Source organism: Eucalyptus grandis, chromosome 6 (genome assembly GCF_016545825.1).
Source record: "Eucalyptus grandis isolate ANBG69807.140 chromosome 6, ASM1654582v1, whole genome shotgun sequence".
Classification (NCBI taxonomy): domain Eukaryota; kingdom Viridiplantae; phylum Streptophyta; class Magnoliopsida; order Myrtales; family Myrtaceae; genus Eucalyptus; species Eucalyptus grandis.
The window spans coordinates 45,776,081-45,800,626 of record NC_052617.1 but is presented as its reverse complement, the minus strand read 5'-3'; the positions used below and the strand labels follow the sequence as shown (position 1 = coordinate 45,800,626).

Sequence of the window (24,546 nt, the reverse complement as noted above, 5' to 3'; positions counted from 1 at the left end):
AAAGAAATTACATGTGAACCTATGTTCAGGTTTTTTTTTTTTTTTTTTTTTGGAGGGGGAATTGAAATAGAGTTGAAAGTATTCGAAATGCCATTGTATTTTCGTAAGTAAATACAAAATTATTTAATTAACGAATTATTTGGATATAAATTCGTGGGAGGTTGCCATTTCTCCCACCTCCGTCTCTGCAAACATTTGAACTCCAAAAATCCCACCGAACCGCCGGAGAACTAACCAGTGTTTGGTGGCCCTGGCTTTCGAAAGCAGCGAAACGCGCTAGCGATCTCACCGTCTTGTACGGAACCGCCACCGTCGCCGGGATCCACCGGCGGGGGCAGTTCCTCCTCCGATGGCGAAGGGGCTGCAAGGTGGCGGAGGCGGCCAGAACCTGCCGGCCGACGTCTCCCAGCTCGTCGATCAGCTGGAGCGTCACTGCTTGGCTCCCGACGGCTCTCTCGTCTCCAAATCCGCCTACTACGACCTCCAACTCGTAACTCTCTCTCTCTAGCTTCCGCCTCCTTTTCCCGCGGCTCTTCGCTGTTTCGTGTTTTTCGCTGCGGAGAAAATGGCGGCGAGGAGAGCGACGGAAGCGAGCTTGCGATCGCTCAAATCGCGGAATCGTGCGTTGCGGCTGATTGAATTAGGCTTGGTTGATCTGTTTCGATTTCGAAATGCGTCGTGGCATTGAGAGAGATTGTAGTCATATTCGGCTTAAAGCGTTTGTTGATTCGTGTGCGTTGATGTGTCAGGCGAGAGAGGAGATGTCCAGAGAGAGGCTGCGTTACCTGGAAGCCATGGTGAGATTGTTGTCATTACTAAATTTGATAGTTTCCGTGCTTTCCCTCTGTACATTACTTAGGTCTAACTTTGAAGCGTTCATGTTGGAATTACTTTAGGCGATCTATTGTGAGGCAATTGCAATGGTGGAAGAGTATCAGCAGGCTGTTTCGGTGGCTAATCTCGGTGGAATTCGTGATCTTCAGGGTTTATATCCACAGCTTGGGTTGAAGAACGCCCCACAGGTCTTTTGATATTCTATCGCAATAGTCTATGTTGTATGACTAAAATAGTTCGTTGATTCTTGCGTCCTTGAGCAGATGAACTGGCCTACAGGCTTCCGGTGCTTCTCATTTTCTTTTCTTCATGAGTTGCGGGTGCCATGCTCCAGAATAGCTGTAGGGAACACTCTGTCCAGCTATGACAATGCCTGAGAATGCTATGGAAATGTGTCAGAGCTGGTGCTCTCGGCATTGCTACTTGTGTCCAAATTTGCTTCTAAGCTATTGAAAAATTCCTCCACATGGAACATACTTATTTGATGCTTAGTCAATGAAATGTTGCCTGAGTCTGTTGCTCTATATCGAGACTTTTCCTTTGGCATTGATCATGGTGCATCTTTTTACTGATTATAGGTATATGAGACCCTAGAGCACCGTCTGGTTGTTGCAGAAGCTGCTCAAAGACTGAGGCTTCCTTTAATATCGAAAGATGGAGAGATCCACGAGGACGAAATTGAGAAGTGGAGTATAATGTCAAGAAGCTCCATTGACAGTACTAGTACTAGTATTACCATCAGTTCAAGCGCTAATTCCACAAATTATACAAATATCTCTACAAATAGCAGTCTAGGCACCAATAATAATTCTCCATCAATTAGCAATGCTGATGCAGCGGAACCTGGAGTTGGTGGTGTTCCTAACCGTTTTCTTGGGATTACACCTGCTTATTTATGGCAAACTCAGCTTCAGCGGACACCACCTGTGGTACTGATTCGTGAAATGATTAATATACATATTGCTCCAATAGGTTACTGATCATGTGTTATTTTTTTATATCCCTTTTACTGTATTTCATTACTTTTCTTTTATGCTTTAATGGAACCTGTTGCCACAAATTGAAAGAGTTAAAGGGAGAAAATATATTCCTGCTTTGATATGTAGGATATGACAGAGTACCAGATGTCTCTGTCCCACGAGATTGAGGCTCGTCTGAAAGTCAAATGTGATAAACTGGCTGATGCGTTTGCCGATGACATTGGTAGTTTTCAACTCTCAAATCCTTTTCTTTTATATCTGCTCTCTATTTCTAGCTAATGCATGTTTTGACTACATTCTATTTCCACTAATGCCTGTGAATGTTGACTTCTCAATGGAAAATGTCGAAGATATTATTTGGAGGAATACCTTCGTCACAAAGCATGACATCTCTTTGGGAAACAAGGAATTTTGGTACGAGTTTGTTGTGTTCATGAAATTTGATACTTTCATTCTCATGCAGATTCATCATCAGGAAATCAAAATTTGAGTGCCCGTCTGCCAGAAAGGTTTGTGTCTTCAATTAGTTTCTTGTTCGAATATACAATTAGCTGATGAGTTATGTTTCCATCATATCTCCTTTGAATGTGATGAAATTTTCTCTTTTGATATGTGCCATTGCTTGTTCGTGTTGATGCTACAATTTCATTTGAATTTGCTCTACTATACCCTTTTAAACAATATATCTGATTCCTAGTCAAACTATCTGGAGATGTTAATGGACATATCTCCACCCCAAAAATCGATACAGAAGATGGTACTCTAATCAATCTTTTTCCACTTGAATTTTCTGAAATTACATCCACTGGCATACGCCCATGTTCTTCACCTGAGAAATATCTGCAGTCCAGTTTCAATATCTCTGTTTAAGGCATGACTGCACTAGCAGTTAAAATTATCTAATATCATCTTCCTTTTTCCTGAGATGCTACCTGCTGTTGAAATCCCATCTAAAAGAGGATATCCATGCAAAAAATTTGACGCGTGATCAATGGTTCATCAAGCAGCTTCTCATTTTAAGGTTTTGGACTCTATTAGAGTATCTTCCGGAAGGACTGGATGACACTAAGATAAAAACAGAATATTTTCCTTAAACTAGGAGTTGTTGCAATGTACGTTTTATAGTAGATGATAAAATTTAAAGGTAGCATTAGCAATTAATCATTTAAGGAGTCTTTGAGAAGAAACTGTACTTTGTTTATTTGGATGGTTTGTTGTGCTAGAACTCCATGGGGAATTATAATTTTGCGAAGTTGGTTTGAAGCCCTATGGGTTGATTGGGAGAATTTTATGCAGGAATAAAGTAGGAGAAAACATGAAATATGGGCAAGAGAGCTTGATGAGAAAGCGCATATTCCTATAAATTCATCTTACGGGGCCGAGAATATGTTATTTCCTGGAAACGCCATTTCGCCCTCTTGGAGGAACATGAACTTCTTTGAACTGTGAAAAGTGATCTTGATTGATCCTTGAAGGCTAATGTTAAACAGAACTTGCACCCTAGGAATGTGTTGTCCTCGGTCAGTTAACATTTAGTGGCAAAGTCATCTCTCTATCTCATGCTTCTTTGGTACTAGAACTCAAGCAATTAGGTTGTGTAGGTATTCAGTATATGGTTCTCGAAGTGTATCAGACGGCCTCTTATCAAAATTAAAGCATATGCTTGGATAAATAACCTGCTCATGATAATGAATGGTTAAATTACTTTCCGTGCGTCAGGGTGAAATCTATCATTGAGGAGATTGAAAGGGAAGAAGCAGCTCTTCGGGAAGACCTTTACTCTGCAGATAGAAAATTTGCAGAATACTATAATGTATGTGAATAAGCGTAAACTTCTTGGTCTTTTCTGTGCTTGAAATATTTTTGATTATGTTGACTCAATGAAATGCATCTCTGAGCTCAGAGGTTATCTGTGGTTTTGGATCCATTTTGCCCAACTAGGTCTTAGAGCAAATTCTTGGAGTGCTCATCAAGCTGGTCAAGGATTTGAAGTTGCAACATCAGCATAAATACGTACTGATTCTATTTTTCTGAACTTCTCGCAACCTTTTAACCCACCTTTGTATTTTCTCTCATTCTTCCTTTGGTAAAACTTCTGAATCTACCTTCTGTTTCATCATAGGATGAACTACAAAAGACGTGGCTGTGCAAAAGGTGTGAAACCATGAGTGCTAAACTGAGGTTGGTTGCATACTCTTACTTATTGAATTCATTCTTTAATTTGTTGGCTTTTGCTTTGATGGATTGTTAAGCTTGATACGTTGGAAATTTCCTCCTAAATTTTGTTTTTTCTTTCAAAAGAGCAATTCTAACTTGTGACTGTTCAAGCATTTGTCGATGGAAGCCTCTGTATTTGAAGTATGCACATTGAGTACGCTGACATCAGTAGATAATTGGAAAAGATGGCAAGGACACTTTGCTAGTCATTTGCAGTGACTTGCACCGTTTGCAATTTGATGCAGATTCTTCATAGTTTTCTTTCAGATCTTCAATATCATATGCAAGACTGTTGAAACCGATATATTTTTTCCCCTATAAGTGAGCACTATAGGAAGGACAAAGGTGTGAGGCAGATTATTAGCAGAAGTCCACATGAATATGACAGAATATAGAGCCCGACACTCCTGTTCCAAAGAAGCCTTCTTTAGAATTGAGGAATCAGAGTAATGAACAACTCAACTTAGTGCTGTGAGCTTCATGCAGAACTTCATTCACCTCAACCACACACTTGTGCACATCCTCATCTGGTCGAACTTTATAACTCTTAGAATGATTCGAAATGTATGTGTAGCTGACAGATCTTGTACTTCTCAGTGCCTTCATGTATGGCTGTTAGTCTTGTTCGATGTGCTTTGACGAAGCAATCTCTTTGCAGAGTTTTAAAGCATATACTTTTATACGAAACTTATACTCAGGAATCGATTCCAGCTCTCCACAAAATAAGGTGACTTTTAGTGGCATCACAGATGATTTAAAGGCATGTTTGCTTGTTGGTAAGGATTAACAAATTCTGGTATTATATGCAGGAAGTATCTTGTTGAGGCCACAGAGGAAGCTTCAATAGCTTATAACAAAGCGGTTAGCTCTATTGTTCGCTAAAACTATATATTTCATATGTTGGATCTCTTTCTTCTGTGAAAAAAAATCTCCGTATTTTCATCTTTGGCTGTTTTTGCCATAAATGTATTTACTCCCAGATAATGCCGTGAATTTTCATCCTTTTCTTTTGCTAGTTCAGTGACAATGAAGATAAATTTTCCTCGTAATTTCCTAATCCCTCAGAGTGGCCTGTCTTTTTCTCATCTTATGATCATATTCTAATGGTTCTTGCAGGTAACAAGGCTTAGGGAGTATCAAGGCGTTGATCCTCACTTTGATACAATTGCAAGGCAGTATCATGATATTGTGAAGGTAATTAAGTCCATGCTTTTACTGTTCTGCCATATCTCCAGAGTGAAACCTAATGGTTGATTTCCCTGCGACAGAAATTGGAAAATATGCAATGGACAATTCACCAAGTGGAAATGGACCTGAAGCGCATGCCCGATCACCCAAATGTATGAATATTTTGGCCCCCTTCAAGTATGGCATCATGGTTTATTACTCGATTGCACTTATGTTCCAAGGATTGGATGAAGCTTAGTGATTGCTGTTTACTCTGTGTGTGTTATAGCAAATGTTAAGGTGAAAAACATATTGGTCTTGATCCCCGCTGATTCTTCATGACCTAACAGAAAAGAAAATCAACCAAAATAAAGAATGGGAAAGGAAAAAAAGAAATTGTTGATCAAATTCTTAGTTGCAGTTTCTCAGATTCTTGTCATCGTATTAAGCTAAAGTCAAATTGATAATTATTACTCGAAGACACGGTTTTGTTTTTGCTGTTCAAATATTTTTCGCAATTTGTAAATAGTATCTCTATGTAATAGTGTATTGCATTACAAGATTACAAATTCGAAGGACCTCCATTTTTCATGAGCCTAGCACGTGCTCTATGTCTAGAGTGTTTCTATGTAGGGTTGATGCGATTTCTCATTGAACTGGAGACCAGCTTTTCCTTTTTCTTGTGTTCTATTTTCTTGCGATATTCTTAGGGGTGAGCATTGGTCTAGGGTCAACCCTAGACCGATTTTGGACCGGTCCAACCTTGTCGGTCTTGGTCCGGTTTCTAATGAGACTAGGTCGGTCATTGATTCTAGAATTCTTGGACAAGCACTATACGGGTCGGTTTTCGGTTCTGAGAGTTTCGGGTCGGATCAATCCGGACAAACTCTGATATTATATATATATATATATATATATATATATTATATAAAGAAAACTTTAAAATAAACAAAGTGTCAATGACATTAAACAACTATTTAGTGAAGAGTTTAAGTAATTTTACATTGTTCTTTAATAATTTAGATTTTTAATGTCTTTTATGGCGTCTATAGTCATAATTTACGAAGGAGGAAAATGTTTTTATGAGGAGTTTTTACGGCATCCAAAAAGGCATCTTATGACATCCTCATCTAGTATTCGTTTTCTTCTATTTTATTCGTTCTTTTAGTCTTCAATTTGCTAAAATCGAGAAAAACAACTTTTCCGCTCGCTGTTCGACACTCGCCTCGCTTACTTTAGGTCACTCGTGTTGCTCGTCGATTCTCGCTTGGGTTGTTGCTCCCTGCTTGACATTTGATATTCATTTTGTTTGACACTCACCTCATTTGACCCTTATCGCTTGCTTTTCTTAGCTGACCTTGCTTATCATCGAACCCATTGGATGAGTACGGTTCTCGATTGCCCTTTTAAAGAGTACGAAAAATGAAATAAAAAATTATTAATTAGTACTGAGTTGATTTTGAAATCGAACCGAACCTATTGGGTTTGTCCGATCCTCAATCACTTTTTTAAGGAGTATGAAAAATGAAATAAAAAAATTATCAATTGATTTCGGGTTGACTCTGGAACCGGACCGAATCCATTAGGTCGGTCCGGTCCTTGGTCCCAAGTTTAATAGGGTCGATCATTGGTTCCAAAAATTGAGGACTAGTACTGTGTGGGTTGGTCCTAAGGTTAGGGGGTGAATTGGTCCAACCTAGACCATGCTTACCCCTAAATATTCTTATGCTTTATTTGAATGGTCAGTTAGCTGAAGAAAGAAAACTGAAAGTAAATGAGCAGTCATTTGATCATTCCCAACCAAGCTAGGGGAAACTTGCCTTTTTTGGGAAACTGAGTAATTCCAGGAGCTGTGCGCCATCCAGTCGTAACCAGATAATTATGAGAATGAGGTACTTGGACACGGTCCCACGCACTTTGTTTTTGCTCGGACAATATGCGGCATCCCTTTTTTAGGCACAATGCACGATTAGATGTCGGAGTCTTAGTTTCAGCAAAATCTTGGGTTAATTTTCCGAACCAATATAGCTAGAGATGACCCACCATTTTTGGGGATTGTGTGCATTAAGCTGTCTTGAGTCTTTGGGAAATTTGAACCAAAAGACGAAGAGAGCACGCATTTACTTCCCTATCATTTTGAAGTTGATGGAAATCGATTACCATCCAATATCGCGGGATTCTTAGCGTTGGAAGCCACACGAGAATTGACAACCACACATTTCTTTCCTTATAAGATGCCATCCAATATCACGGGATTCTTCAATGATCGATTCCTCTTGTCCGTCTACTTATAATTATCTGTCATGTACAGTTTATAGCAAAGCCCATCTACAACTCTTCAAAAGAATCCAATCACGAAAGGCATCTCACCCCCATTTTGGAAGTGTCTCCAATGAAAACAGTTACTCTTGCCCACCACGATTGTCATATATTAGATACACTACGCCGCGTAACTTAAAAAGGATAATGGAACTTGAGGAATATGTACAGTGCTTTGCTGTTTCTCATATCAAAGGTTACGGAAAAATCTTGCATAAGTGCTTCTTGAGATCTTTTATGGCCAAAAAGAGGCATGTGGAGATCTTATAAATGAGTTAATTCCTCCTTATTGCTGCTCACAGGCTTAGATGCATCTACCCTTTATTCCGAACTAGTTAGTTTTACTCCCTCTTGATGTACCTGAAGAGGCCAGAGGGGCTGCCTCGTAAGCATAGAACACCACCTTGATCGTACCACATTCCTGCTATATGTCAATGAAAACCTATTCAATCGTAGCCAGAAGGGGTTTTATCTAAACTGAAATATGGCCTCGGGTGGTTACTTGCTAATTTCGGGGGTGCTGCTGTCCTAGTTGCTGATCTTGCCACCCTCCATGACACTTGATACCCCAAGAAGAAATTTGGAAAGGAAGGGAATATGGTTTCTCGTATTTAAAATTGCGTAAATCCTTTACTTTATTCCCCACACCGAAAATATGCGACACCCATGACAATGGGAGAAATCACGTGATTCCAAGAATTTTACTGCAGTGACCTTCAAGATTAGACCTTGGAGAGTGACGCGAGACCAGTGACGCGAGGCCAGCCATTCATCTCCATGTGCCTCTTTTCATATTCTTGTCTTAACATGGACTTGATCTTGAGGTGAATTTTAGCTCGTCCAGTTTACCGTATATAATAGGCTCTTTCCCGCTCAATTTTTCACCACGAAGAATACCCAGCTGCCTTTCATCCAGCATCCTTACCGAGTCTCCAGCAATCAACAAGTAAGCCAGCTCTCCAATTTATTGCATAGCTCTCTCGTCAGAAATTTCGTAACATCTACACGAAAGTACTTCTTTCCGGGTTGGATTCGGTTAGCGTTGGTCGCCGATACATGTTCTGGTGCTGGCGTTTTCTGTTTATTATGTTTAACTTTCTTTTGAACAGTTCCGGTGCGTTAACATGTACCGGGAATAGTCATCTGACTAGGTGGCGCTGCTGCTATTGAGTCCTATTTTTAAAGTAGGACCTCATGAGTGGTTACTAATTCACCAGTGAATTTCTATCCAAAGTCGAAGATTTTTGGCACATGATTTGCTTCCCCTCAGTTCGATTTCCCGATGGGCATTTTCTGCAACTCCATTTCTTCCCCCTTTTTTTCTCAATTTAAATTCGTATCGTCGGTGTGTACTTTGATAAAATTGTACATCGAAAGCATTTTCTTGTGATTTTGATTTTCAGTTTCTTGCGGACGCCAAGAGTAGTGAAATCACATCCGGTCATCCCCAGCCAAGCACATGGCTTCGCAGGGCAAAGGAACCGTGCACATCCGAACTCAGGGAAGCTACGGCAGGGACGAAGTCCAAAGGATGAGCTGGGGCAGTTGCTTCACCGTGCAGGCCAAGGGGATCAAAGCGAATGGTGTCGTGACGACAGTGGAAGGCCTCGACGGGAAACTGAAGCACGACGTCATCCTCTCGGATCTCAAGAAGAAGTTGCATTGCAAGGGGGACAAATACAGGACGGAGCAGGCCGGCGATGTCATCCGACTCAATACCAACCACCCCGGGGTGGTGAAGGATTTCCTGTGGAAAAATGGCCTGGCAGCGAAAGACAAGATCAACTGTACCCCAAGCGTTTAGTGATTTTCCCTTCTATGTGGGACGAATGCTTATGATTCGACCATGGGTGTAAAAGTACGTAACTCGTACTTCCTAATTATCAAAGTACGGCAAAACGAAATGGGCAATTTCGTTCTATGTGGATTGGACTCTTATGATATTGAGCGTGGAAGTTAAAGTATGTAATTTGTACTTCTTAATTATAATAGTATAGTAAAACGAAACGGGTATTCTCGTATTGCGACGTGCTCTTAATTTTATAAAAAGTAGAAAATTTTTGGTTGATTTTTTTGGCATTCATCGTTCAAAGATTCGGCAACTTAAAAGTGTCCCTGTTAAAGATTCCGGCTGGTGAACCTTTTGATGAAGTTAGCAAGTGACCAACTACTTCTTCCACACTCCTGCCAATAACAACATCGTCGCATCTTATTGTCATTACTCTCTCTCTCTCTCTCTCTCTCTCTCTCTCTCTCTCTCTGTGTTTCCTTAATCCCTTTTAATAAAAGAGAGGTATTTTGCCACTATGATTCCGAGACAAAGCGTTGAGTTGACGTTGCAACAAAAGTCAGTGGGCTTGCGTTGACATTTCAGGTGGGTGTCCAAAATTTATGTTGTAAAGGCGTTCTCTCAAGAGGTCTCCTCTTTCAAAGATAGGGTCCATTCCATTCCACTTCTTATTTCTAATTTATGCAGTGACGATGATGATGATATCACGCTAGTTTTCAATTTACGTCTTGGAAAATTGATTTGATCTTATTTTTTTGCATCTCAAGACATTGTTTAGCTCTTGTTATACTTCTTACAAGAGATCGTTATCAAATTAGCCATAAACCTATTATATATATGTTGATTTGATTCTATTATTTTTATTTTATTTTTGGTTAATGTAATCCTAAGCCTTTAAGCAAAGTCCCAATGTAATACCTCTTGTCAATTATTAATACGGCGACTAGTCACCGCTAACCATCTTATGTAGTATATTGACGTGAGTAACTTTGCTCACAATTAAAATGTTTAAGACTTAATTTGTAAAAGTGCAATAGTTTGAGGATTTTTTGGACAATTTTTTCTATAATTTTTTTTGGTCGGTATTTTTCCTATAATTATCTATCGTGTACAGTTTAGTAAAAGCCTATCTACAATTCTTTGAAAGAATTCAATCACGAATGGCATCTCACCCCCATTTTGGGAATATTTCGCCAATGAATAGTTACTCTTGCCCACCACGATTGTCATATATTTCATACAAAGTGCCGCATAACTTAAAAAGGTTAATGGAACATGAGGAATTAGCACGGTTCTTCGCTGTTTCGCATATCAAAGAATATGGGAAAATCTTAAACACGTGCTTGTAGAGATCTTTTACGGCCCAAAACAGGCATCTATAGATCTTCTAAACGTGTTAATTCCTCTTTGTTACTGCCCACAGACTTGGATGCATCTACCCTTTATTCCGAGCTACTAATTTTACTCCTCTCGATGTGCCGAAAGAGGCCGGAGGAGCCGCCTCGTAAGCATAGAACATGATCCTGATCGGAACGCATCTCTGCTCTATGTTGATGAAAAACCTATTCAATAGTTGCCAGAAGGAGTTTTCTCTAATTGAAATATGGCCTCGGATCTTACTTGCTAATTTCGGGGTGCTGCTGTCTTAGATGCCGATGATGATGTTGCCACCCTCCATGACACTTGATACCCCTTATCTCATGGAAAATCTGGGGAAAAAGAAATTGGGAAAGGAAGAGAATATGGTTTATCGTATTTAAATTTGCGTAAATCCTCTTACTTTATGTCCCACAGCGAAAGTATACGACGCCCAGAACGATTGGGAAAAAATCTCGCGATTCCCAGAATTTTGCTGCAGTGATCTTCATCGATCAGTTCTTGGAGAGTGACGCGAGGCCAGTGACGCGAGAGGCCAATGACGCGAGGCCAGCCATTCATCTTCATCTGCCTCTCCTCATATTCTTGTCCTAGCAAGGACTTGATCTATACGCGAATCTAGCTCTTCCAGGTTGCCGTATATAATAGGCTCTTCCCCGCCTAATTTTTCACCTCGAAGAAGAGCCAATTTCCTTTCATCCAGCATCCTTACCGAGTCTCAAGCTATCAACCGGTAAGCAAGCACCAGTTTCTTACATAGCTCTGTTTCATCGGGTCAAATTTGGTTAGCGTTCGTCGCAGATAAGTGTTCTGGTGCTGTCGTTTTCCGTTTATTATGTTTTTAACTTTCTTTTCGAACGGTTCCGGCGTAAACATATACTCGGAATAGTCTGTCCGAATTGGTAGTTCTGCTGCTGCTGATTCCCTTTTCTTTTTTTTTAAGAACATCCTTCATGAGTGGTTACTAGTTTCATTAGTGAATTTCTATGGATGGTCGAAGATCTTCAGTACGTGATTTGCTTCCCCTCAGTTCGATTTCCTGATGGGCATTTTCTGCAACTCCAATTCTTCCCCCACTTTTTTTTTCCCCTCAAATTAAATTCGAATCGTGGGTGCGTCCTTTAGTAAAATTGTACGTCGAAAGCATTTTCTCGTGATTTTGATTTTCAGTCCTCGCGGCCTCAAGGAATAGTGAAATCGCATCCGGTCATCCCCGGCCAAGTACATGGCTCCGCAGGGCAGAGGAACCGTGCACATCCGAACTCAAGAAAGCTACGGCAATGAGGAAGTCCGAAGGATGAGCTGGGGCAATTGCTTCACCGTGCAGGTCAAGGGGATCAAAGCGAATGGTGTCGTGACGACGGTGGAAGGCCTCGACGAGAAACTGAAGCACGACGTCATCCTCTCGGATCTCAAGAAGAAGTTGCATTGCAAGGGGGACAAATACAGGACGGAGCAGGCCGGCGATGTCATCCGACTCAATACCAACCGCACCGAGGTGGTGAAGGATTTCCTGTGGAAAAATGGCCTGGCAGCAAAACACAAGATCAACTGTACCCCAAGCGTTTAGTGTTTTTCCCTCCTATGTGGGACGAACGCTTATGATTCGACTATGGGTGTAAAAAGCATGTAACTTGTACTTCTTAATCGTCAAAGTACGACGAAATGAGATGGACAATCTCGCTCTATGTGGGTTGGACGCTTATGATTTTGAGCATGGAAGTTAAAGTACGTAACTTGTACTTCTTAATTATAATAGTATAGTAAAATATAAGGGGCATTCTTGTTTGGAAAGGATAATGACTGACTGACACTTGTGACATGCTCTTAATTTTATAAAAAGTAGAAAAATTTTGGTAGATTTTTTCGGCAATCATCATTAAAAAATTTGGCATCTGAAAAGCACCGTTAACGATTCCGGCAGGTGAACCTTTTGATGAAATTAAGCAAGTGACCAACTACTTCTCCTACATTCCTGCCAAGTTATTGTCATCTCTCTCTCTATATGTGTTTCCTTTTTCCCTTTTAATAAAAGAGAGGTCTTTTGCCACTATGATCCTGAGACAAAGCGTTGAGTTCACGTTGCAACAAAAGTCAATGGGTTGCGTTGACATGTCACGTGGGTGTCCAAATTTTATGTTCCAAAGGCGTTCTCTCAAGAGGTCTCCTCCTTCAAAGATAGGGTCCATTCCATTCCACTTCTAATTTTTGCAGTGATGATGGTGATGATATCACGCTAATTTTCAATTTACATCTTGGAAAATTGATTTGATCTTATTTTCGCATCTCAAGACATTGTTTCGCTCTTGTTATATTTCTTAGAAGAGATCGATATCAAATTAGCCATAAACTTATTATATATGTCGATTTGATTCTAACCTTTTTTTTTTAAAATTTTGGTTAATATAGTCCTAAACCTTTGAGCAAAGTTCCAATATAGTCCCCCTAGCCAATTATTGATGCAGCGACTAGTCACCGTCGACCATCTTATATAGCACTCTGACATGAGCAACTTTGCTTGAAATTATGTTTTGCATGAACCGCCACGTCACAAATTATTTGTAACAATTTGTTGAAAGGAGTACATTAGTAGTATTTTGCACAAAAAATTTAGAATGTATTAGTAAATTTCAAGAGTTTATGACCAAATTAGCATTCATAAAATGGGTTTAGAATAATAATTTTTCCCTTTCTTAGAATGACAAAACTTTTGTAACTTTAGGCTTTGTTTTTTCATGCAAAATGAATTATTTGGAAAACATTTTTTTTTAAACGATCACTTCTATTTATTATCGAAATCAATTTGTGTATAAATATTTTTGTGAACAATGAAAATATTTTTTGTTTATTTTTTTATTGATACAAGTGATCGTTTTTTATAAAATATTTTTTAAATCAATCATTTTTTGCGAAATAAAGAAGCCTTAATATACTAAACTTCATTTAGGATGAGATTTTATTTGCGCTTGATGACCACTCTTAAATCTTAATCTTAAGGAGGAATGTGATCATTGATAAATGAACACACCGAGATCTCTATTTATAGTTACGGTTTTGCCTTTCAGCAGTGTGCACCTAGGTTTTGCATCTCAACGCTATCGTCGCATGGAAACAATATAAACATGTTGAAGAAACTCATATTTGACACATGTGAGAGCGAGCTATGTAGCCAATGCAAAGCATCAAAGCTTTGAACTAAAACGCAACAAATGAGTACAAATTTGAGATCGAAACTGTTGCGAACATAATTGAAACTAGAGGTGAAATATTTATTTATCAAGACTCTAAAATTTTAGATCAAAAGAAAAACTCTCAAATCTAAAATTAGATCAAAAGATTAAAAAAAAAAAAAAAAAAAAGCAACTAGGAGGGAAGGGAGTAATTTAGGTCAAGTTCGTCCACTCCAAAAGTGGAAGAGAGGATAAAGGTTGAGAGAGGGTGAGGTTGGGAGGGAGAGAGGAGCAAAGAAGATTGTTCACGAACCATTATTGCTATTTTATTTCCTGTGCTACGATGTGGGATGTATGTATAGACATATAGAATTCAAAAAAACTACAGAAACGGCTTTAAAAGGTTATGCTTATTCTCAAAATTAGAATTTTCCTTCCTTTTACTTTATGACCCAACACCTTATAATTCAATGATTGAGTGTAGATTTACCATTATTCAAATGCAACTAAATTACATGATTCTAATATAAGAATGATTGACTCTACTCACTTACACCGCGAGACTCCCAAAAATTAAGCAGGACCGTCGATTGATTCCTTTTCGGTTAGACTTAGTTTACTTGGTAGCTCATCTTGACTGCCCATGTTAGACCATTTACGTAACAAACCTTTGACAGTGTTATCAGTGGCGTGTAAGTCTCGTCTCATGCGTGAAAATCATGGCGTTGACATATTCAAGCCTGATAAATGACTACCAAAACATAAAAATTGTAATATAATGTATTGATAATTGTGAGAGAGTGTTAGAATTTCAGAAGAGAAACCTTATGATTGTGGCCATGTTTACTTGGGGCACACATTGTCTGCGACCGTCCGCATTACGTGTGATGGAGATGGGTGAGGGTGTGATCATACGCCTTTTCTCTTGCACCAAAAGCTGCCTTTGGTGGACTGGATATAAATTTGGATAGGATAATTTTTATCCTATTCGGTGTTTGGGAGAACACTGGATTCGGATATATTTAGATATATAATCTGGATATAAGCTGGATAAAAAAAATCCCTCCGAAGAGGTGAAATAAAGGTGAATAGGATGAATTATATGAAAAATTTGAGGAAAATAATAGAAAAAAAGGAGAAAAATCCCTTGGACTCGCTTCGTTGTTCATCGCTAGACGTTGTACACGCCAGGTTTGCACCTCTCAATCGATCTCTCTTCTCCCCATCAGCCCGCCATGACCTCCCTCAAGGGGAATTTTTTTGAAGAATCTCCGGCGGAGGAGTTCATCCTCTTCTTCACTTTCAGCCAACGCTCTGTGATTGATTGACCGGAGCAACTCAGTGAGTCCGATGAGGAGTGGAACCCCTGTGGCCTACAAGAATGTAATCGACTCGCTCAGAGTGGTTTAGCGCATCGTCTCCTCCCTCGAGTAGAGGGAAAGATCAGTCACGCTTGGGGAACGTCAGAAGCAGAGAGATGAAAAAAAGAAAAAAGAAAAGAAGAAGCTCTCTCTGGATTTCACTTCTAACGTCCGGCACCGATCCTTCGCCGCTGCGACTCTTCCTGTGGATTCCACTGCAACAAAACCCGTCAATTTCTTCTCCTATTAAACGTGAAGCTGATTTCGTGCTTCATACTTTTGTCTTCTGACTTTGCTTTAGTCAATGCTGGGCAAGTGGGATTTTCAAAGATCTTCAAAGATTTTTACCCAACCTTGGATTGTATTAAATATGTGATGTGATTTTCTATAATCCAAAAGATATTGAAGGATTTTTAATTCTACCTTATCATATTCTATTCCTATTCAAATCCGGATGGCCAAACGTGATAAAAAGGTTGATGAATTGGATAATAAAGACTCACCAACTTTTTCCAAAGCGAATAGGCACTTCCAACATATTACTTAGTCATGCTACTCATGTCACATATGGCTCCTGCCTCACTAATTATTTTGGGGGTTTTAATTATCGATGAGGTGGCGTCAGGAATTAATTTCTAGGCGTATCATATCAAGCCCGCCACTTGAATCTGGTCAAAGGTAAGACCATTCACACTATAATTTGTGAATTCGAGAAAATTGTCCAAAAAATCTTAAACATATTGTGTTTTTGCCAATTGAATCATAAATCTTTTAATTTTATCAATAAAGTTTTAAATTATTCGCGATTTGCTAATTGAGTCGATTTGATCGAAATTATTATTGTGAATATTAACCATTTTACATGACACAATTATTGTTGACATTGACAATTTTTAATAATATTTTTAAAAATATTTTGAATTTTTATTTTGAATTTCCTTTTTTTTTTTTTTTTTTTCGGTGTTGACAAGGATTACCGGCAACCCTACCTAGTGCAAGGCCTTGCCTAGACTATGCAAGGGCCACATCTCCTACGATTGGCACATCACAACCCCTCTAGCCGCGACGATAGCACGAAGGCCCTCGCCTGATTTGGTTGAGCACCGCCTCACCCGTAGCCGGTAGGGCCAAGATGACCCTCATTAGATTTGGGCGACATGAGATTGTGAGCTCCCTCAAACACTTTGTCACGTTAAAATGGAGGGAAAAAAGGAAGAAGACAAAACTTGTACGTACTCGTGACAATAAGGAAGAAGAAGAATATGCAGCAACAGCAGTCATGAAACCAGCATAAAGCGACACGAAGCAGAAGTATTAGAGACAACACTTAATTTTGCTAGGGCTATGCAACTGTGGAGAAGAGTGTGTAAATTGAGGAAATGGGTTGCCCAGATCTAGTGAGGACCTTCACGCTCTTGCCTAGTCTAATGCAAGGCCTTTGCAGCTAGGAAGGGTCGATGTCCCTTGCCAGCACAAATGAAAAAAAAAAAAAGCAAAGAAAAAGGAAAAAATAAAAAAAATAAAAATAAAATATTAGTACAAATTGTCACATTAACGCTAGTCATGCCACACGTAGGAGTGATGCCCAGTGATTTCTGGGCAAAATTGACTCTATGAACTCAATTGACAAAATCAAAAGATCTAGAATTGAATTAACAAAAATATAATAAGTATTGGACAAATAAAATTTAGGATGCCATAATTGGTTCCTACCCAAGACAATTTAAAATCGGATATAAAGAAGGATATAACTTGGGTAAAAATATCTAATGAGTAGATAGGATAATGGTGATAGGATTTCTAATATCTATAAATGTGAAAAGTTATTTTTCTCAAATAATAAAATTCTTAAATTAATAAAATTAAAATAATATTTGAATTCTTATATAAAATAGAAAATTCAAAATAAAAAAATAACAACAATTTCGTTTTTATTTATTCCTTTATTTATTTTTATATTTGATTGTCTTTCTATCTTATAATATATATTCAATATATAAATATATATTTTGTACTTATATTTATTACACATTTCGAGTATATTAGTATACTTTACCATTTAATAAAATTTCATTCAAGAATGATGGAAGGGGGAAAAAAGAAATAAAAAAAAAAAAGATAGGGAAAAAATTTAAATAAGTAAACAAAAATGAAGTAAGCAAGAATATTGAAAGAAATTCTTACCATATTGATTGTGCAATTTTTAGTTTATTTAGACTAAAAATGCATGCTATGAAAATATGTACCAAACAATAAAGATGCTATGATATGAAAATATTCGACGATGATGGATGGCTAGTAGCCTCACCAGCAAGAGTTGTAAAAAAAAAAAAAAAGAAAAGAAAATAAAAAAAAAAAAAGTTGTTTAAAACTTATTAAATTTTTTTTTTATCTTAGTGTGGGTTGTGGCAGTAGGATGGTGGATGTCCACATCAGTTATTTCCAATTAAAATTGGCCGGATGGACTCAGTTTACAATACTTAAAAATGTTCAAAACTTAAGCATAATTAAAAGATTTAGGACTTAATTGGTAAAAGTGCAATAGTTTGAGGATTTTTTGGACAACTTCTCCTATGATTATCTATTGTGTACAGTTTAGTAAAAGTCCATCTACGATTCTTTAAAAGAATTCAATCACAAATGGCATCTCACCCCCATTTTGGAAGTATTTTGCCAATGAATAGTTACTTTTGCCCGCCACGATTGTCATATATTCCATATACCGTGCCGGATAACTTAAAAAGGTTAATGGAACATGAGGAATTAGCATGGTCCTTCGCTGTTTCACATATCAAAGGATATGGGAAAATCTTAAACACGTGCTTGTAGGATCTTTTATGGCCCAAAATAGGCATCTATAGATCTTCTAAACGTGTTAATTCCTCTTTGTTACTGCCCACAGACTTTAGATGCATCTACCCTTTATTCCGAACTACTAAGTTTTACTCCTCTCGATGTGCCTAAGAGGCCGTAGGAGCCGCCTCGTAAGCATAGAACATGATCCTGATCGGAACGCATCCCTGCTCTATGTGGATGAAAAACCTATTCAATAGTTGCTAGAAGGAGTTTTCTCTAATTGAAATATGGCCTCGGATCTTCCTTGCTAATTTCGCGGGTGCTGCTGTCTTAGATGCTGATGATGATGTTGCCACCCTGCGTGGCACTTGATACCCTTCTGGGTAAGAAGAAATTGGGAAAGGAAGGGAATATGGTTTGTCGGATTTAAAATTGCGTAAATCCTCTTACTTTATGTCCCACAGCGAAAGTATACGACGCCCAGAACGATTGGGAAAAATCCCGCGATTCCCAGAATTTTGCTGGAGTGATCTTCATCGATTAGTTCTTGGAGAGTGACGCAGGCCAGTGACGCGAGAGGCCAGTGACGCGAGGCCAGTGACGCGAGGCCAGCCATTCGTCTCCATCTGCCTCTCCTTATATTCTTGTCCTAGCAAGGACTTGATTTATACGCGAATCTAGATCTTCCAGGTTGCCGTATGTAATAGGCTCTTTCCCGCCTAATTTTTCACCTCGAAGAAAACCCAACTGCCTTTCATCCAGCATCCTTACCGAGTCTCAAGCTATCAACCGGTAAGCAAGCACCAGTTTCTTACATAGCTCTGTTTCATCGGGTCGGATTTGGTTAGCGTTCGTCGCAGATAAGTGTTCTGGTGCTGTCGTTTTCCGTTTATTATGTTTAACTTTCTTTTTGAACGGTTCCGGCGTAAACGTATACTCGGAATAGTCTGTCTGAATTGGTAGTTCTGCTGCCGCTGATTCCCTTTTTTTAAGAACGACCCTCAAGACTGGTTACTAGTTTCATTAGTGAATTTCTATGGAAGGTCGAAGATCTTCAATACGTGATTTTCGATTTCCTGATGGGCATTTTCTGCAACTTCAATTCTCCCCTCCACCCCCCACCCCGGGGCCCTCTTTTCTCAATTTAAATTCAAATCGTCGGTGCGTTCTTTTAGTAAAAATTGTACGCCGAAAACATTTTCTCGTGATCTCCAGGAATAAAGAAGTCCACATCCGGTCATCGCAGGTCGAGTACATGGCTCCGCAGGCCGAACAACTTGCAGTTCCTAGTCAAAAAGGAGTCGTGCACATCCGAACTCAAGGGAGCTTCGGCGGGGACGAAGTCCAAATGACCAGCCGCGGGTGTTTCCTCAGGGATCGCAACCAAGGGTTCGGCTGTGGCAATTGCTTCACCGCGCAGGTCAAGGGGATCAAAGCGAACAGTTTCGTGACGACAGTAGAAGGACTCGACCAGAAACTGAAGCACGACGTCATCCTCTCGGATCTCAAGAAGATGTTGCGTTGCCGTGGGGACATATACAAGACGGAGGAGGCCGGCGTAGTCATCCGACTCAACACCGACCGCACCAAGGAGGTAAAGGATTTCCTGTGGAAAAATGCCCTGGCAGCAAAAGACAAGATCATCTGTACTCCGCGCGTCTAGTGTTTTTTCCTTCTATGTGGGTGGAACGCTTATGATTTTCAAGTGTGGGTGTAAAAATACGTTTCTTGTACTTCTTAGTTGTCGAAGTAAGATGACGGTCGGCGCTCGCGAGGTGCTCTTGGTTTAAATAAAAAGATGGAAAGTTTCTGATTGACTTTTCCGGCAATCATTGCTTAAAAATCGACATCTTAAACAAGTGGCCTACTACCTTTTCTCCCGCGTTCCTGCCAATAACAACATCGTCGCATGTTATTGTCACTTTTCTGCCTCCCTCTTCCTTTTTCGCTTTTAAAAAAAAGAGGTGTCTTTTGCCACTACCATCCTGAGACAAAGCGTTGAGCCGATATGGCAACGAAAGTCAAGAGGCTTGTCCAAAATTTATATGTTCTAAAGGCATTCTCTCAAGAGGTCTCCTTCTCCAAAGATAGGGTCCATTCCATTCCAGTTCTAATCTATGCACTAGTGATGATGATGATGATGATATCAAACTAATTTTCAATTTAACCCCTGGAAAATTGAGTTGATCTTTTTTTTTCCCATCTCAAGGCATTGTTTAGCCCCTGTTTATACTTGTATTTATTTTCCTCATGATGAGAATGCCCATTGCATAAACTCGTTAATTTTATGGGTAAGATGTGAATCAAAAACTAGATAAATAGACCGACTATAAAATTACTTAGTGGCTGTGAAAATCGAACCTATGTCCTTCATTTACCAACTAAATCAAGTTCAAGGGTCCATCCAATTCATAATTAAATACATGTTAATGCAAATTATGTCTGGCCTGACTACTTTTTTCCTTAATATCGCATTCGTAATTAGTGAACCATCATCTCGTAAAAGAACTCTTGCGGAAGTGCCCAGGTTGGGTTAAACTCAGCGGGACGTGTGAATGAGGTCATCAAGATGAATGTGTAGGGAGTCCTTTTTGGAAGTTGGAACTCACTTTGATTCCTTGAAGGTACCTGAGATTCGACATTGGGAGCTATTTGCTATTTTCCTTTTGTTAAGAAATTTTCGTCTATTACTAAAATGATACATGATTAGAAATCATAAAAGTCATAATAACAAGACAAGCTCATAAAGCTCCAAAACAAATCAAAACTAAAAATCAAGGTATCATTAGAGCATGATTGGTAGAAATAATCACAGACTTGCTCTGCAAGAACAGATATGTGATTGTACGGTTGATTACCGAATCACACAGCATCATCAGGGATAAGCACACGTTGGGATATTCATTTGTAATTATGACTTTATCTTTTGGAAGAAACTCATATCTAACACGTGAGAGTGAGCCCTATAGTCGATGCGAAGTGTCAAAACTTTGAACTGAAACACGTTGAATGAGTACATATTTGACATCACATCAAAATGGGAGAATAATGAAGAAGACGACCTTGTACTTGTGGCAATAACGAAGAAGTAGTGGCAGCAGCAACAGTACCGGAAAAAAGCGACACAAAGCAGAAGTTATGGAGAAAGCACTTACTTTTGCTAGGGTTTTACCAACGTGGAGGCAGAGTGTGTGAATCAAGGTAATGGGTCACCTAGATCCGATGAGGACCTTCGTAGGTCATTGCCGCCTCGACTTCTACAAGCGAGATGGCCCTCACCTAGTCTAGGCAAAACCTTTGTGGCCGACGAGGGTCGTCATTGACCCTCACTAGTATCGGAAAAAAAGAAGAAGATAAAATCAAAAAATTTAAAAATAATCAAAACTTCGAAAATATTACTAAAAATTATCTATATTAGTGCCGGTCGTGTTACGTAGAAAGTTGGGTCTATATCATTGATTTTAAGTCAAAATTAGTATCATGGACTCAATTGATAAAATATGAAAGTGTTTAAGACTTAATTGATAAAATTGAAAAATTTATGATTAAACTAACAAAAGTATAATCGGTTTTAGACTTTTTTGACGATTTTTAATAAAATTCAGGATGGTATAATTGGTTCTTACCTAAGATTGGATAAAATCATATATGAGAGATTATAATCACTGAGGTTTGAGCATCTTTATGCTCTAATTCAAATTTTCAGATAGTTCATAGCTAAAAGGCAATCTCCAGAAGGCTTGAGCAGAGGTTCGCCTGTTGTGGGCCCACATAGAAATGAGGAGGTGAGGGGTTCAAATCTTCACTTTCTCAAAGGGTTGGGATAAGGATGATTTAGTTTCAAGTGGAGATTTTGACTCTCATGCCTTGTAAGAGCATAACAAAAATTTGAGAGTAAGTGTTAGAATAGGTATAGAATAGAACTTGGTCAAATTAAATTAACATTTAAATTCTAATATAAAATATTCAAAATAACAAAAAAATAAACAATAATTTCATTTTTATTTATTCATATTTTTATTTTTATATTCAAATTTCTTTCTATCTTATTATATATATTCAATATATATAATATATTCTATATTTATATTTATTACATATTTTAGGTATTTTACATATATTAGTATATTCTGCTATTTAAAAATTATTACAAAATGATGGAAGGGGTAAAAAGAAACAAAAACACAGAGGGAAAAAATAAAAACAAGTAAAAGAAAATGAAGTACGCAAGTGTATTGAGAGAAATTATTACCATTTTTGTTTATGTAATTTTTAGGTTCATTTATACTGACATGCCATTTAAACCAAGCAATTAATATTATAAGATATGACAATCTCTGGCAATGATGGTCGGCCAGAGTTGTAAAAAAAGAAAAAAGAAAAATAAATAAATAAATAAATAAATTTAAAAAATTTAAAAAAAAAATTTGAAAAATTGTTCATGTTAGAGTTGGCTAGATTTGATCATGCCGTATAGGATGATTGACGTTCACATAAGTGATTTTCAGCTAAAACTATTCGGATAGACTCAATTCGCAAAATATGAATAGGTTCAGGACATAATTGGGATAATAAAAAATTTATGACTGAACTAGTAAAATTACAAATAATTTGGGGAATTTTTGGATAATTTTTGCTATAATTATCTATTGTATACAGTTTAGCAAAGCCCATCAACGATTCTTTGCAAGAATTCAAACACGGAAGGCATCTTGCCCCCGTTTTGGAAGTATTTCGCCAATGAAAAGTTATTGTTGCCCACACGAGTCATATGTTCCATTCACGACGCCGCATAACTTTAAAGGTTAATGGAACATGAGGAATAGTATAGTGCTTTGCTGTTTCGAATATCAAAGAATACGGCCGAAAAGAGGCATGTGGAGATCTTCTAAGGGCGCGCATGATAAAATTTCTACTTCTCTATTTCTCTATTTTTCTATTCCCTAACAGGTTTGGGCAATAAACGAACGGGTTTGGAACGCAATTTGATTTTTCTATTTCTAAGCACATTTGATTTTTATTTCTAAAAAATATTTGAAGAAGATTTCAAAAGCTAAAATTTTTAACTTCTTAATTTCTAAAATAAATTGAGAAATCAATTTTTGTTCTAGAAATTTTGTCATGCGCACCCTAAATGACTTACTTCCTCCTTGTTATTGCACACGAACATAGATGCATCTACCCTTTATTCTGAACTACTTAGTTTTACTCCCTCTCAATGTGCCTGAAGAGGCCGGAGGGGCTGCCTCGTAAGCATAGAACATGACCCTGATCGGAATGCATCCCTAGTACACGTTGATGAAAACCTATTCAATTATAGCCGGAAGGAGTTATCTCTAATTGAAGTATTGCCTCGGGTCTTGCTTGGTGATTTCGTGGGTGCTACTGCCCTAGATGCTGATGATGATCTCACCACCCTCCATGACTCTCGATTCCCCGTGATTTACATGGAAAATCCAGGGAAGAAGAAATTGGGAAAGGAAGAAAATATGGCTTCTCATATTTAAAATTGTGCAATTATCTCCCTCCCCGAAAATGTGCGACGACCATAACAATGGGAGAAATCACGTGATTCCAAGAATTTTGCTTCAGTGATCTTCATCCATTAGACCCTGCAGAATGACGCGAGACCAGTGACGCGAGGCCAGGCATATACTATCTCCAAGTGCCTCTCCTCATATTCTTGTCCTAACACGGACTGATCTAGACGCGAATCTTGCTTTTCCAGGTTGCCAAATATAATAGGCTCTTTCCCGCCCAATTTTTCACCTCGGAGAAGACCCAGCTACCTTTCATCCAGCATCCTCAGAGAGTCTCCAGCTATTAACCGGTAAGCAAGCACCAGTTTCTCACGTAGATCTGTTTCATCGGAAATTTTGGAACTTTTACATGAAAGTTTCTTATCGGGTCGGATTTGGTTAGTGTTCGTCGCAGATACGTGTTCTGGTGCTGGCGTTTTCTGTTTGTTATGTTCAACTTTCTTTTGGACGGTTCCCGCGCCAACATATACTGGGAATAGTCTGTCTGAATTGGTAGTTCTGCTGCTGCTGATTCTTTTTTCTTAAAGAACGACCCTCGTGAGTGGCTACTAGCTCATTAGTGAATTTCTATCCAAAGTCGAAGATTTTCAGGACATGATTTGCTTCCCCTCAATTCAATTTCCTGATGGGCTTTTTCTGCAACTTCATTACTCCTCCTTCTTTTTCTCAATTTAAATTCGAAGTTTCGGTGTGTACTTTGGTAGAAATGTAAGTCGAAAGCATTTTCTCGTGACTTTGATTTTCAGTTCTCGCGGCCTCCAGGAATAGCGAAATCGCATCCGGTTATTGCCAGCAGAGTAAATGGCTATGCAGGCCAGGCAACCGGCAGTTCCTAGTCAAAAAGGAATCGTGCACATCCGAACTCAAAGAAGCTTCGGCGGGGACGAAGTCCAAATGACTAGCCGCGGGTGTTTCCTCAGGGATCGCAACCGAGAGATCAGCTGTTGCAATTGCTTCGTCGTGCGGTTCGAGGATATCAAAGCGACCAGTTGCGTG

At 38.8% G+C, this 24,546-nt stretch overlaps 2 protein-coding genes and 2 long non-coding RNA genes across 4 annotated transcripts; all 4 read left to right on the top strand.

The window, feature by feature from the left end:
• Nucleotides 1-165: 165 nt before the first annotated feature.
• Nucleotides 166-5,606, top strand: LOC104450241 (AUGMIN subunit 4). The gene is made up of 13 exons (XM_010064709.3): nt 166-490; nt 750-797; nt 897-1,022; nt 1,413-1,763; nt 1,941-2,037; nt 2,278-2,323; nt 3,534-3,627; nt 3,756-3,827; nt 3,937-3,995; nt 4,690-4,758; nt 4,841-4,892; nt 5,148-5,225; nt 5,300-5,606. The coding sequence occupies exons 1-13, from the start codon at nt 350-352 to the stop codon at nt 5,375-5,377; spliced, it is 1,311 nt and encodes a 436-aa protein (XP_010063011.1). The 5' UTR covers nt 166-349; the 3' UTR covers nt 5,378-5,606.
• Nucleotides 5,607-7,937: 2,331 nt separating this feature from the next.
• On the top strand, nt 7,938-9,442 carry LOC104452114. Its single transcript, XR_001988231.2, has 2 exons — nt 7,938-8,463; nt 8,921-9,442. It is a non-coding gene; the product is annotated as an uncharacterized LOC104452114 (long non-coding RNA).
• A 1,674-nt stretch (nt 9,443-11,116) lies between these two features.
• On the top strand, nt 11,117-12,457 carry LOC104450240. Its single transcript, XR_726677.3, has 2 exons — nt 11,117-11,416; nt 11,854-12,457. It is a non-coding gene; the product is annotated as an uncharacterized LOC104450240 (long non-coding RNA).
• A 6,238-nt stretch (nt 12,458-18,695) lies between these two features.
• Nucleotides 18,696-19,910, top strand: LOC104450239 (protein translation factor SUI1 homolog 2). The gene is made up of 2 exons (XM_010064708.3): nt 18,696-18,802; nt 19,226-19,910. Exon 2 carries the CDS (start codon nt 19,266-19,268, stop codon nt 19,671-19,673), a length of 408 nt encoding a protein of 135 aa, XP_010063010.2. The 5' UTR covers nt 18,696-18,802; nt 19,226-19,265; the 3' UTR covers nt 19,674-19,910.
• Nucleotides 19,911-24,546: the final 4,636 nt, after the last annotated feature.